Below are 15816 nucleotides of genomic sequence, written 5' to 3'. Positions count from 1 at the left end.
CTGGCCCACCTGCTACCGCCGCTGTTCATCGCTGCTACTGCTGAGTGCTGGCCATGGCCGAGCGGCTATTTGTGTGTGTGTGTGTGTGCAGTGCGCGCGTGTGTGGACGATTGTGCCCCTGGCAAATGGGGCCAGCACTGCTCAAGGCAACCTTGCTGCGTTTTGGTTTTCCACGCCGTTCTTCATTGATCTCTAATCTTGTTTCTGTGCAGGTCCCATCAAATCCGGTCACTCCGCCGAATCTGCTGTGGTGGTCGTCGATCTGCTGTTGTGGTCGTTGATTTACAGGTACATGTATATGTATGTTCAGCCCTCTTCTTGGCCGCTGGCTTCTCTTCATCTCTGACTTCCCCTTGTTTTCCTTGCAGATTCGTCCAGTGTTGTTGGTGCCTCCTTAATTCTGATCCGGTTGCGTCTCCATTCATGGATTTGCAGGTTAATCCCTCTTCTCCCCCCTTTTCGGTCCTCTTCTGTTAGAGTGCTAGGCATACAACGGTAGGTCCAAGGGCTCTTTTAGGCTTGACCATGTCTTTGGCCGGCAAGGGCCTTTTGTTGTTTGTCCTGCCTCTGGTAAAGGCCAAAGGTGCTATTGGTTGTTTTTGGTGTGGTGTAGATTTATGTCTTTTCTTCTTTGTATGGTCCTGGTAGGGCCTGCAATTGCTGCTCCTTTGTTGGTGGAGTGTTGGTGGTTTTGTTGTTGTTGGTCTAGCTAGGTTCCAAGGAATGGGATATTTAGATTCGTCTTGTTTTGTTGATGGCTTCTTATGCGGCTGCACATTGGATCTAGCTGTGTTCTTAATGAAATATGGCTTTGTTGTGTAAGAAAGAGTTAGGCCTGCTAAGTTTCTTGGGGTTGTGTGATGAGTACTATTCCTAGAGATGCTTTAGTGTTTTAGTGCTTTGATTGATATTTTGAAGAATAAATGGAACTGCTGAGGGCCAGAGCCTAAAACAGAGGAATGGAGTTCTTGGATCCATATGGTTTTGTAAAATAGAGAAATTGAGTTCTTGAGGTTATATAATAATTAGGCCTGCCTAGGAGGTGCTTCTCTGTTTTTTCCCTCTTTTGGTTAGTACTTTTGAATGAATAAATGGATCTTCTGAGAGATGACAGTTAGAATAAATTCAGCTGTCTTGGAGTTGTAGTATATGGATCTGGTGAGAGCTGAGGGCTAACATATATTATGTTGTCTTGGAGTTGTTTTTGCCATCTGATAATTAGGACCTGCCCAGGAGGTGCGTTGTTGTTTCAATTGTGTTCCTTTTGATTGGTATTAGTTTGACGAATCGATGGATCTTGTGAGGGATGAATGCTAAAACGGATTCAGTCGTCTTGAGGTTGTAATATATGGATCTGATGTGAGATGTGGGTTAAAATAGATTTAGTTATCTCAGAGAGTTTTTTATTTTTCTGTTGTGGTAAATGAGATAGCACGTTGCTGCATGCTTTTAGGTTCGTGATAGTTAGTGTGGGTCATTGAATTTGTGCTCTGCCGTGAAAATGCGCTGGTATGACCCTAGCCATGGTGGCGTCCCTCTTCCCACGTTTAGGTGCTTCCTCTCTCCATGCTCTTCCATCTGTTCATCTAACTTCCTCCCCCTCCACTCCTGGTCGAGGCACACGTCGTTGATGCTCTGCTATATGAAGCAACCCTCCACTTCAATTATTTTGCTTGGTGACAGATATAGTTCACTTTGTCTATAATCTTCTTTTCTTTTTTTCATTTTTTTCCAACTACATAGGTTAGTGTTTAGTCTCCAAGGAAGGTAAGTGTTTATTTATTCAACATTTAATAACGACATGTATTACATGATGTGATGCTTGAGTGTGATTTTGTAGGCAAGACATCAACAGAAAGGTGTTGGGATGTCACCTTTAGTTTCCATCGGCGTTCAACGGGGTTTTGGAGAGATCCTGACCAGCTTAACTGACAACCCCGCTTACTCCTGCAACGTAAGGATTCCAGGCAGGCCACTGATCTCCACTGCCGGCAATTTATTCTGTACTGTCACTGTCCCATCTCCTGTTGTTCTATATGGTCCACGTAAAAGAGGTTTTTGATGCATTGGTTATTTGTATTAGATGATTAGTACATCAGGAAATTGCACAACCTCCCCATCTTTCTAATCTAAATGATGGTAAGCACGAGTAGGCTTCTATGCCTACCAGACTATGTTTTTAAAGCGTCCCTAAGGCGACGCCTAGGCGACGCCTAGGCGACGAAGCGCTCCCCCTCCTCTTTGGAAAATCGATCACTTTGGATGCCTAGGTGTCCAAAGCGCCCGCCTAGGCGTCGCCTAGGCGCCAAAGCGCCCCCCTCCCTAAGGCGGTAAGGCGTCGCCTTAAAAACATAACTACCGGATCCAGTGTAAGATTTTTCTAAATTGATGTAGTTATAGAGCTACAGAATGGGCTTGGATGTAAGAAACCACCAATTTTAAATTAAAGCGAACCAGGTTTCCGCTCTAGGTTATGTACTTACTCTGTTATCCACTTACCATGTTAATTCATATATCACATGCCGTGCTAGGATATAGGAGGCTTACATTGCAGGCAGCAGAGCAGGTCGATCAGGCAAATCATCATTCGAAGTTTGGGTCGATGATGATGTGTAATAGACTCCTCATGCTGCTCTTGTGTTGTGGTGTTTGCGGCGGCGTCGCTCGTGGTAGTCATATACTGATAGTTGGTTTAATTCTGGTTAAAAGTGTCAGGCTTTTGAGAACAAGGTAATGTCACCTCTGAAACTTAGGTGTCTCTTTGTGCTCATTTTCAGATATATTGGTATTGCGCATATCTGGTCAAGGTGCCTGAAATTGATACTAGCTCTTAGCTCTGGTCAAGGAGTTACTCATTTGTCGGATGGCTAAATCTTGCTGTACATAAGGGTCAGTAGAAGAACTGTATTCTTACTGTGATGATGTCCATATGGCACACTCAATGGATATGTCCATCAACAGGTTTTTACAACGCAGAGAGTCAGGCGACAAAGCAGTCAGACCAAACTATCTCTATCCATATATATGTAGTCTGATGTTACGCCATAGCCGAACCATATACGTTTCTTATACTGCTCTGCTTTTGATGTATTAGACTTCTATCCATTGTAATGAACTTATTGTCGTGGGAGATCACTATGGCTTGATTATATGGTATGAAGTTTGGGTTTGGTTTTGAGCTCAGCTGTATCAATTGTACATGCTTACAACCATAGATACATGAGATAATTCATTGAGTGATTAAGCATAGTTTTGGATTTGGCGTGCTGGACCAATTAGATGGACACTAGATGGACTCTAGCACTTGGATACTAGTGTCGGAATGTCAGGCACCAGAAGGTTAAGCATCATCTTGTCTTGAACATATTATCACGCTGATCAGGTGTTAGTCTTCGACTTTTGTGGCCTCGGGCTTTTTCAGGACGAGAACGATTTTAGCCGGATGTGTTAGGTTTACGCAGTCCCCCGAAGATCGGCCAACCGCGGGAAGTAGGACTAGCAAGTTTTGAGCTTTGCTAATGCGTGAGAATCACCTATGTTTTCTTCTTTCCAGGATGTGGAGATTGAAGGTAGACAGCACAATCTCCTACTAATGCATTGTACTTGTTACTATAATCTCTCTTATTTCGTAATTGGTATAGAAAAACGGTAATGCAAAAAATCTGACGTCAATTTTTTTAAGCATGGAAAATTTAATTTTTTTATGACAAATTTAGTTCACGAAGGGGAGCCTTGGCGCAGTGGTAAAGCTGCTGCCTTGTGACCATGAGGTCACGGATTCAAGTCCTGGAAACTGCCTCTTACAGAAATGTAGGGAAAGGCGGCGTACAATAGACCCAAAGTGGTCGGACCCTTCCCCAGACCCTGCACAAGCGGGAGCTACATGCACTGGGGCTGCCCTTATGGCAAATTTAGTTCACGAGCACAAAAATTCCCTGACAAAAAAAAAACTGAGACGGATTTGACATGCATATCAACTAAATTTGCCATCATCGGCAAACACATATTATCATAAAAAAACATTTGATTTGCCATGTTCAAAAATTTGACGCTGGAATTATAGTGGAGTATAGGGAAAACACCTTTGAGAACAATCACAGTATCCAGACTCTTATAAAATCACCAACATATATCATTCGGGCAGTGATGACAAAAAAGACTGTGCGGACTTGCTTATTCCGGCGCTACTGTGTGCGGACTGCACGCAGACAGGTATTTGCCGTGCCTTACTCGCGTAACAAATTAAACGACGTGTACCAGTACTTAAAAAACCCATGCACATACTATATGCCGGGGAAACGTAGATTATTCAGCGGAGTACGCGCGCGGCTTTGCCTCGGACCGTCACACCCACACGTACGAGTGCTCGGTGGCCATGCATGTAGCTAGAGCGCCTTGAAGCCGAGGAGCTTCCAGGTGCTGGTGCGCGAGCCGGGCACGCCCCACACGACGCACTCGTACTGGCCCCTGCTCCCGCCGGGCGCCCTCGCCGCGGTCACCACGAGCCTGTAGTTGGTGCCGAGGCCGCCGCCCGCCGGCCGCTCCATCTCGCCGCGCTCCACCTTGACGAACACCAGGGTCGTCCGGCGCGTGATGTCATGCACGAGCACGGCGAACCGGCCCGCCTGCTGCACCACCATGCCGTTCAGGTCGCGATCCGGTATCGGCGCCCACGCGGCGTCTGTCGTCGCGGCGACGGCAAGCAGGACGAGGACCGCCACGAGCACAGCCTGCAGAGACCTCATAGTGGCGTGTCACACACTAGCACTGGTGTGCAATGGTGCAGTTTTCTTGTCGTACGTGGGTGCCTTTGCATGCCCCGAGGCTGGCGATCTTTATAGCGCGGGCAAAGGCGTCGAGCGATGCGCAAGTCTGAAGCTAGCGCCGACGCGAGCGACACGCAGCCGGACAGCGCTGCAAGAGTGCGTGCCATGGTCAACAGGTGATGGATGCGTCGCCACTTTTCTCTGGATCGTGCGACAGCGAGGCCAGTTTGATGCATGCCATGCGCCCCTGGAATCGAGGCCGGCCAGGGGATGACGAGAACTTAATTCCCGGAGGCGTATCTGGGAGATTGATGCAGTGCGATTGAAGGTACGTACGCGCGCACGCCATCTTTTCCAGGGAAAGGTCTGCATGCGTCCATGATCTTCAGCTCGATTTCTTGGCTCTGTAGGGCGAAGAGCCTACCGCCCATTTCTTCTAGGGCTTATTCCATCTGTGCCCCTAATTTCTTAGTTGTGCTCAGTTTTCTTCACGCTTTAAATTTTTGCTCACTTTTCCCCATTCCTTTAGCTGAAACTCTCACAAATATTCATAACAGACGTTTGCCGTCTTGACCATTAACTGACTTGTGGGGCCACGTTGGACTCTGTTGACTGTGGCTGTGGCTTCGTTGGTTGGGCCGTGTTTGTGTTCATAGGACGGGCCCGTTAGTTTGTTGGTAATAAATTAAAAAAGCCTGCTATCGATGGATGCAGCCTGCTATGCATGCCCGGCTTTGGCATCGATGTAGCCTGCTATGCATGCGAACACCGCCACGCACGCATCTAGTGACCTAGACCTAATCACATGCATGCACGCCGACACACACGCATCGATCCGTGCCGCACGGTTGCCGGTGGATTCAGTCGCTCCGCGGCGTCGTTTCACGCGTCGCAGGCATCCGTGCCGGTGGCAGAAGGGGCAGGCTGCACGCACGGTCGCGTCCATATGTCGAGGCATCGGTTCACGCCGCAGGCTGCACGCACGCTCGTGAATGGGAGGCAGGCAGCCGCCAACGCAGAGCACGCAGAAGGGGGAGGCAGGCAGCCGCCAACGCAGAGCACGCAAAGCACGCTCACATCGATTCACGTTCACACATTGATGATCGCATCGGTTCACGCACTCACTGAGTCACGATCTACGCCGTTTGCGCGTGTACCCACCTCGTCTCCCCGGGCTATTTAAACTGCCCTTCATTGCCTCTTCTTCTACAGATCCATCTGCGCCTCCAACTTCTCTTCTTCCCCCAAAAGCCAAAGTCGTTCCACTGATGCAGTACAACGGGTCGACGTTCCAAGCGCCGCCCACCGTGCCAGAACGGCGGTACCCCGCCAACGTCGTCGTCGAGGAATCCCTCCGCGTGTGGGCCGACGTTCTCCCGCTGGAGGGGAAGCACTGAGCTTGCACGGGGGTTCCTCCGTGCGGGCTTCCACCACCTCCCGGCGGGCTCGCCGCCCATGTTCAACCTCGTGGAGCAGCGTCCCCACGCCAACGCTCAAGTGGTAGGGCTCGTCGTCCACTTCACCAACAAGTTCGATGCCTAGTACCTGCTCGGCAAGGTGTATTGGTGTGGGTGCGAGTTCATCGCATTCACGACCTATAACATCTTCACCGATTTTGAGAGCGTCTTCCCCGCTCGCAACCGCATGCACAGCCTCCCGTACTACCTCGGCGACAACGGCCTTGAGGAGGAGGAGTACTGAAGCCGGCGGCGAAGAAGACGGTGAAGCCGGCGGTTAAGGTGAAGACGACGGTGAAGACATGGCGGTGTTGCCCTAGCTACCCTATCTATCTACTATGTAGTGTGAGTTTGGTGTGTGTGTTGCCCGAGCTACACTAGTAGAAAACAGGGCTTTGGTCCAGGCCGGGTCAGCCCATTAGTCCCGGTTCAGTCCAGAACCGGGACCAATGTGGGCATTGGTCCCGGTTCATGAGCCCAGGGGGCCGGCCGAGCCACGTGGGCCATTGGTCCCGGTTCATCTGGACCTTTTTGTCCCGGTTGGTGGGATGAACCGGGACCAATGGGCCTCGCTCCTGGCCCACCACCATTGGTCCCGGTTGGTGGCTTGAACCAGGACCAAAGGCTCCCCTTTAGTCCCGGCTCATGTCACCAACCGGGACCAATGAGGTGCCTATATATACCCCTCGCTCGCGAGCAGAGCACCCCAGTGCTCTGTTTTTCTCTGGCCGGGGGGGAGAGGGCTTGGTGGTGCTCTAGCTCACCTCCTATGCACACAAGGTGTTCGATGGAATGCCCAAGCCACACTACTTAAGCTTTCTCCTCTCCAAGCTCGACCTCCAAGCTCCATTTTCCATAATATTTGTCTAGGTTTAGCGGTCCGTCACGCCCCGTCCCCGTCTTCACCGCCGTCGATCACCCACGCCGAGCTCATCGCCGGCACCACCGTGGTGAGCCTCTTGTTCTTATCTTCTTTCTGAAAGGAAAAATATTCTTACTTGTATGTTTACATGGATACTTGTATTATTTTCTTACTTTTATTATTGCATCTTATATAGTGCGATGGTTTTGGTATCCGCCCCCGTCGGCCCTCGTCCTGTCTATGATTCGGATGTGCTATATATATTATCTTTATAACTATTAGTTCATTTATTGTTTATGAAAATTATGCCGACCAACGTGACATAGATTTTATTTATGTAGGATGTATGTGAATCGGAAATGCCAACCGACCCTATTGTCGAGAGGTTAAATTTAGTTGAAGAAGAAAACAATTTGTTGAAGGAAAAAATAAAAAAAATTGAGGAGGAGAAGATGATATTGGAGTTGCATGTTGCGGATGTCGTCGATGATCACAAGATCAAGATGGATGCAATGCGCTTGAAGATTAGAAAGATTAGAAAATATGTCATTCATACCGAAGCTTGGTATCATTATGCCGTTGGATCAATTATTACCTTGGTTGCGATTATGATCGCATTTGTTTTTGCATTGAAATGTTTTACATAGTTTCAATGTATGATTTAATTAATTAGATGCTCTGGAGAGCTATATGTTGTTAGATGAGAACTATGTATGCACTTTGGTTTTAATGTGATGATGAACTTCTATTAATTTGGACACTTAATTATATATAATACACGCAGATGAACCGACAATGGATGTACGGTGACAGACACACTCGCGAGTACATTAAGGGCGTGCATGAGTTTCTCGATGCGGCTGAGGCAAACAAACAGAATAGTTCTATGTGTTGTCCATGCACTCAATGTGGGAATACGAGGTCTTACTCTAACCGGAAAATCCTTCACTCCCACCTCCTTTACAAGGGTTTCATGCCACACTATAATGTTTGGACGAGGCACGGAGAAATAGGGGTTATGATGGAAGACGGCGAAGAAGAAGAGTACGATGACAACTATGTGCCCCCTGAATACGGTGATGCTGCAACGGAGGGAGCTGGTGAAGATCAAGAAGAACCAGACGATGTGCCCAATGATGCTGCAACGGGTGAAGCTGCTGAAGATCAAGAGGAACCAGACGATGTGCCCGATGATGATGATCTCCGCCGGGTCATTGTCGATGCAAGGACACAATGCGAAAGTCAAAAGGAGAAGCTGAAGTTCGATCGCATGTTAGAGGATCACAAAAAAGGGTTATACCCCAATTGCGAAGATGGCAACACAAAGCTCGGTACCGTACTGGAATTGCTGCAGTGGAAGGCAGAGAATGCTGTGGCTGACAAAGGATTTGAGAAGCTATTGAAAATATTGAAGAAGAAGCTTCCAAAGGATAACGAATTGCCCGACAGTACATATGCAGCAAAGAAGGTCGTATGCCCTCTAGGATTGGAGGTGGAGAAGATACATGCATGCCCTAATGACTGCATCCTCTACCGTGGTGCATACAAGGATCTGAACGCATGCCTGGTATGCGGTGCATTGCGGTATCAGATCAGACGAGATGACCCTGGTGATGTTGACGGCGAGCCCCTCAGGAAGAGGGTTCCTGCGAAGGTGATGTAGTATGCTCCTATAATACCACGGTTGAAACGTCTGTTCAGAAACGAAGAGCATGCCAAGTTGATGCGATGGCACATTGAAAACCGAAAGAAAGATGGGAAGTTGAGAGCACCCGCTGACGGGTCGCAGTGGAGAAAAATCGAGAGAAAGTACTGGGATGAGTTTGCAAAGGACCCAAGGAATGTATGGTTTGCTTTAAGCGCAGATGGCATTATTCCTTTCGGGGAGCAGAGCAGCAATCACAGCACCTGGCCCGTGACTCTATGTATGTATAACCTTCCTCCTTGGATGTGCATGAAGCGGAAGTTCATTATGATGTCAGTTCTCATCCAAGGCCCTAAGCAACCCGGCAACGAAATTGATGTGTACCTAAGGCCATTAGTTGAAGAATTTTTACAGCTGTGGAATGGAAACGGTGTACGTATGTGGGATGAGCACAGACAGGAGGAATTTAACCTTAAGGCATTGCTGTTCGTGACCATCAATGATTGGCCCGCTCTCAGTAACCTTTCAGGACAGACAAACAAAGGATACCATGCATGCACGTACTGTTTAGATGACACTGAAAGTATATTCCTGGACAAATGCAGGAAGAATGTGTACCTGGGCCATCGTCGATTTCTTCCGACCAACCATCAATGTTGAAAGAAAGGCAAGCATTTCAAAGGCAAGGCAGATCACCGGAAGAAGCCCGCCATGCGCACCGGTGATCACGTGCTTGCTATGGTCAATGATTTACACTACGTAATCTTTGGAAAGGGTCCCAGTGGACTAGCTATTTCGAATGACGCTGAGGGACACGCACCCATGTGGAAGAAGAAATCTATATTTTGGGACCTACCCTACTGGAAAGACCTAGAGGTCCGCTCCTCAATCGACATGATGCACGTGATGAAGAACCTTTGCGTGAACCTGCTAGGCTTCTTGGGCGTGTATGGGAAGACAAAAGATACACCTGAGGCACGGGAGGACCTCCAACGTTTGCATGAAAAAGACGGCATGCCTCCGAAGCAGTATAAAGGTCCTGCCAGCTACGCTCTTACGAAAGAAGAGAAAGAAATCTTCTTTGAATGCCTGCTCAGTATGAAGGTCACGACTGGCTTCTCGTCGAATATAAAGGGAATAATAAATATGCCAGAGAAAAAGTTTCAGAACCTAAAGTCTCATGACTGCCACATGATTATGACGCAACTGCTTCTGGTTGCATTGAGGGGGCTTCTACCAAAAAACGTCTGATTAGCCATTGTGAAGCTATGTGCATTCCTCAATGCAATCTCTCAGAAAGTGATCGATCCAGAAATCATACCAAGGCTAAGGAGTGATGTGGCGCAATGTCTTGTCAGTTTCGAGCTGGTGTTCCCACCATCCTTCTTCAATATCATGACGCACGTCCTAGTTCATCTAGTCGACGAGATTGTCATCCTGGGGCCCGTATTTCTATACAATATGTTCCCCTTTGAGAGGTTCATGGGAGTCCTAAAGAAATATGTCCGTAACCGCGCTAGGCCAGAAGGAAGCATCTCCATGGGCCATCAAACAGAGGATGTTATCGGGTTTTGTGTTGACTTCATTCATGGCCTTAAGAAGATAGGTCTCCCTAAATCGCGGTATGAGGGGAGACTGACTGGAAAAGACACTCTTGGAAGAGACTCAATAATATGCAGGGACGGATATTCCTGGTCTCAAGCAAACTACACAGTTCTACAGAACTCTACCTTGGTGACCCCGTATGTCGATGAACACAAGAACAGTCTGCGCTCCAAACACCCGGAGCAGTGCGACGACTGGATTACATGTGAACACATCAGGACTTTCAGCAGTTGGTTGGAAACACGTCTCAGAGGTGACAACACTGTTTGTGATGAGTTGTACTTGTTGTCCAGGGGACCATCTTTGACTGTATTGACTTACAAAGGATACGAGATAAATGGGAATACATTTTAGATGATCGCCCAAGATTAAAAGAGCACCAACCAAAACAGCGGTGTCCGCTTTGATGCAGCAACCGAGAGCGGAAAGGACACATATTATGGTTACATAGTGGACATATGGGAACTTGACTACGGACCTGATTTTAAGGTCCCTTTGTTTAAGTGCAAATGGGTCAATCTGTTAGGCGGCAGGGTACAGGTTGACCCACAGTACGGAATGGCAACAGTGGATCTGAAAAATCTTGGGTACACTGACGAACCGTTCGTCCTAGCCAATGATGTGGCACAGATTATCTATGTGAAGGACATGTCTACCAAACCGAGAAAAAGAAAAGATAAGGAAGCGAATACATCATACGATGAGCCAAAGCGCCACATAGTTCTTTCAGGAAAAAGGAACATCCTGGGAGTGGACGGCAAGACAGACATGTCTGAAGATTATGAAAAGTTTCATGAAATTCCTCCCTTCAATGTCAAGGCTGACCCAAGCATCCTGATAAACAATGAAGATTATCCATGGTTACGGCGCAATAAGCAAATGACACAAGCGAAGAAAAAGTGAAGACTTTCTCCCGCAACTATTATGATGATACCATGCCAACTTTGTAACACACGAACATGCTACCATTGTCCGTTTTGTACATGCACATGCTATGTGGGTGAAATTATGATACCATCCCAACTTTCAACTTTTTCAGAGTTCATTTGAAATGCTTTCATGTCTTATGGTTTGCCCCTGGCCCATGACCATTAGTCCCAGTTTGTGCCACAAACCGGGACTAAAGGGTTGGTCCTCGTTGCGGGCAGAGTTTAGTCCCACCTCGCCAACCGAAGGGGGCTCACATCGGTTTATAAGCCCTTCCCTCTCTGCCTTGCTGAGCTCCTCTCGAAGTGAAAATAGATGCCCTAATAGAGAAAAGTTTAACCTAAATTCATAGTGAATTTCTCTGAAATTCATAGAAATTTACTAGGAATTTAGGTTGAATTTTCTCTATAAGCGCATCAATTCTCATTTTTTAGTAAGTTAATCACAAACTTGTGATTCAAACAATTTTCAAAGAATTTAAATTTTAACTATTCAAATTTGAAAACTAATGGCACTAACAGAAAGTTTATAATTTTTCTAAAACTAATGGCACTAACAGAAAGTTTATAATTTTGCTAACCTAAAAGCAAACAGAATTAAAAATTAAAGCAAAAAACAAAAGAAAATAAATAATGCAAAAAACAAATCAAAAAATAGGAAAAAAACTATTTTTATAGTAAAGTTAATCACAAAATAAAATAAATAAAGCAATAAAGAAAACTAAAAAACTAAAAAAGTGTTTTCAAATTTGAAAACTAATGGCACTAACAGAAAGTTTATAATTTTTCTAAAACTAATGTCACTAACAGAAAGTTTATAATTTTGCTAACCTAAAAGCAAACAGAATTAAAAATTAAAGCAAAAAACAAAAGAAAATAAATAATGCAAAAAACAAATCAAAAAAACAGGAAAAAACTATTTTTATAGTAAAGTTAATCACAAAATAAAATAAATAAAGCAACAAAGAAAACAAAAAAACTAAAAAAGTGTTTTCAAATTTGAAAACTAATGGCATTAACAAAAAGTTTATAATTTTTCTAAAACTAAAAGCATAAAGAATTAAAAAATAAAGCAAAAAACAAAAGAAAATAAATAAAGCAACAAAAAAACAAAAAAATGCCACCTACTGGGCCACCACGGCCTGAATATGACTAGAAACCCTACCATGGGCCAGGATTCAGGCCCGCAGTAGGCCCACAGGCATTGCAGTGACAGATTAGGCCCGAAAGCCTGCAGTTGAGAGAAGCTCGGGAGGGTGGGCGCAGCAGCGCTTATAAACCACTCCCGAGCCGTCTCAACTAGCGAGGTGGGACTAAACTTTTGGGCGCGGGGCAGCACAAGGCCATTGGTCCCAGTTGGTGGCACCAACCGGGACTAAAGGGGGCATTGGTCACGGTTCGTGGCACCAACCGTGACCAATGCCCCCCTTTAGTCCCGGTTGGTGCCACCAACCGGGACCAAAGGCTGGTGGCACCAACCGGGACTAAAGGTGGCATTGGTCCCGGTTGGTGCCACGAACCGGGACCAATACTCTGTGTATATAAGTAGGACTTAGGAAATTTTTAGTTTCTCATCGACCATTTGCCCCCGACGCCGCCAGGCTGCCCGTGCTCGCCGTCGCCCCGCGCCCCTGCCTCGTGCTCGCCATCACCGCCCGCTCCTCGTCGCCGTCGCCCTGCCCCTGCCCCGTCCCGCCCCGCGCGCCGGCGCCCTCGCCGCCCCCGCCGTCGCCTCGAGCTCCCCTGCTCGCGCGCACCACCCCACGCCCCAAGCCCCTGCCACGGACTCGCCGTTGCCGCCCGCCCCTGCCCCGACGCGCGCCGCCCCGGCTCGCCCCCATCGTCGTCGCCCGCGCCCCTGCCCCGACGCGCGCCGCCCCGGCTCGCCCCCATCGTCGTCGCCCGCGCCCCTGCCCCGACGCGCGCCGCCCCGGCCCGCCGTCGCCAGCGCCCTGCCCACCTCCTCAGCTTGGTCCGGCCGCCGGCGCCCTCCCTTTGCATTTTTTTCATATATATGCTTGTTTTATATATATATACTTGTTTATATATATATATATATATGCTTGTTTATATATATATGTAGTGATTTTTTTATAGAATATGATATTTTTTTCATAGATGATCACATATATGATGTATGCACGAATGTGGATGAAATATGATGTTTTTTTGTTCATAGAACATGATGTTTTTTTAATTCACATATTTTTTGTTCATGAGAGAGGCGGGGACGTTGAGGGATCATAGATGTATTTTTTCAGAATTTTCTATCGTGCATAGACGGATTTTAGACCACGGGAGCACCCCCTCTCTATCGTTGCAAAATTTGCTAAGTGATATTAAGAAGGAAGGAAAAGAAGTATAGGAAAGAAAGAAAATAAGAAGAGGAAAGAAAGAAGAAGAGGAGAGGAAGAAGAGGAGAAATAAATAAGAAGAAGAAAAAAGAAGAAAAAGAAGAGGAGAAGAAGAAAGGAATAGTGGAGAAGAAATTTTTTCTTCTTCTCCACTATTCCTTTCTTCTTCTCCTCTTTTTTTTCTTCTTTTTTTTCTTCGATCTTCTCCTCTAGCTATTCCTTTCTTCTTCTCCTCTTTCTTCTTCTTCTTCTTCTTCTTCTTCTTCTTCTTCTTCTTCTTCTTCTTCTTCTTCTTCTTCTTCTTCTTCTTCTTCTTCTTCTTCTTATTTTTTATCGGGAACGAGGGTGTCGAGGATCGCCGAGGGGTCGAGGGTCGGGAACTAGGGTAGAGGGTCGAGGGTCGTTAAGGGGTCAAGGGTCGAGGGTTTCAGGGTCGAGGGTTCGAGGGTTTTATAGGGTCGAGGGATCGAGGGTCGAGGGTTCCAGGGCCGTCTAGGGGTTGAGAGTTCCAGGGTCATCGAGGGTTCGAGGGGTCGAGGATCGCCGAGGGGTCGAGAGAGGTTTCCTAGTGTCAAAGTATGAAAGAAATCCATGGCTTCATCATTAGCCGGAAGTAACCAAGGCATGACGAAGTCCTCCAAAGTTATTTTGGAATGGTGTCCCGGATAGGATAATTTGCCTTTTTGTATGAATTTCAGCAAAGGCCTTCCAAATAACGATATTTGGAAGGTTCTTGCTGAACTTTGTACCAAAAAGCGAATTATCCTATCTAGGACTCCGTTCCAAAATAACTTTGGAGAGCTTCGTACCATCATGCACCTGTTACTTTCGCCTAATGATGAAGACATGGTTTTGTTGAATCCTTTGACACTAGGCAACCTCCCGACCCCTCGGCGATCCTCTCGAACATGAGAGGAAGAAGAGGATCGCCGAGGGGTCGAGGGTTCCAGGGTCGTCGAGGGTTTGAGGGGTCGAGGATCGCCGAGGGGTCGAGAGAGAGGTTTCCTAGAGTGTCAAAGTATTAAAGAAATCCATGGCTTCATCATTAGCCAGAAGTAACCAGGGCATGACGAAGTCCTCCAAAGTTATTTTGGAATGGTGTCCCGGATAGGATAATTTGCCTTTTTGTATGAATTTCAGCAAAGGCCTTCCAAATAACGATATTTGGAAGGTTCTTGCTGAACTTTGTACCAAAAAGCGAATTATCCTATCTAGGACTCCGTTCCAAAATAACTTTGGAGAGCTTCGTACCATCATGCACCTGTTACTTTCGCCTAATGATGAAGACATGGTTTTGTTGAATCCTTTGACACTAGGCAACCTCCCGACCCCTCGGCGATCCTCTCGAACATGAGAGGAAGAAGAGGATAAAAAAAGAAGAGGAAGAAAAAAAAAGAGGGTCGTCGAGGGACATAGATGTAGTGTCATCGTTGTTGATATATACCCCCTCCCGATAGCTTCAACACGTGGGGGGTCGATATTACCCCCTCCTTGAAGCGTTCTCGAGGCCACCCCAAACCCTTGAAGCGTTGTCGAGGCCACCCCAAACCCTAGAGAAGCAGCGTTGAGGCCACTAATTAATATATATGATTCCTTACTATGATTAGGTAGCTAGTTCTACGTTTGCCACTAATTTATCCATCTGTCATGTTTGAATAATAATTGCCATGTTGTAAATATTTGTAGAAACTATGGACACCGCCCGAGACGAAGCAAAAGAAGCGTTGTTGAGGGACATAATCACAGAAGGAAGTGATGTCGTCTCGTTGTTTCTCAACGACACCGATGGTCTGGAAGGAGAGGGTGAAGAAGCTGGCTACGGTGACCTAATGCCGGTGCAAGAAGAAGAACATGAGGACGGCTCTGGTGACCCAATGCCGGTGCAAGAAGGAGACCGTGATGACGGCTCTGGTGACCGAACCGAGTCTGGCCAGGTATATATATTAGTTAAGCTTGTGCTGACTAGCTGATTGATGCATTCATTGTTTTGGTATGTACACATATTAATTAAGTCTTTGTTCTTTTTTCTAGCCCTCCGGATCGAGCACAACTTCGGTAAAGAGACGAGGCCTGAAGAAAAAGTTGAGCTCGGATGAAAGGTTTGAGATCATAGCAATCGCGCCCGACGGCCAACCGATTGAACCCATCCGAACAAAGAACGCATTTGTTGCTCAGTGCGGGGTTCTGGTTAGGGACAAGAT

General features: G+C 46.9%; 1 protein-coding gene across 1 annotated transcript; it reads right to left on the bottom strand.

The window, feature by feature from the left end:
• Positions 1-4036: 4036 nt before the first annotated feature.
• LOC123081563 (uncharacterized) lies at positions 4037-4803 on the bottom strand. The gene has a single exon (XM_044504123.1). It carries the CDS (start codon positions 4743-4745, stop codon positions 4386-4388), a length of 360 nt encoding a protein of 119 aa, XP_044360058.1. The 5' UTR covers positions 4746-4803; the 3' UTR covers positions 4037-4385.
• Positions 4804-15816: the final 11013 nt, after the last annotated feature.

The sequence above is a fragment of the Triticum aestivum genome, chromosome 4A (genome assembly GCF_018294505.1).
Source record: "Triticum aestivum cultivar Chinese Spring chromosome 4A, IWGSC CS RefSeq v2.1, whole genome shotgun sequence".
Taxonomy (NCBI): Eukaryota; Viridiplantae; Streptophyta; class Magnoliopsida; order Poales; family Poaceae; genus Triticum; species Triticum aestivum.
This window is presented reverse-complemented; position numbering and strand designations above follow the sequence as displayed.

What these genes read in the sequence shown, in the direction of transcription:
- LOC123081563 (XM_044504123.1), bottom strand. Translation starts at nt 4,745, where the DNA reads ATGAGGTCTCTGCAGGCTGTGCTCGTGGCGGTCCTCGTCCTGCTTGCC.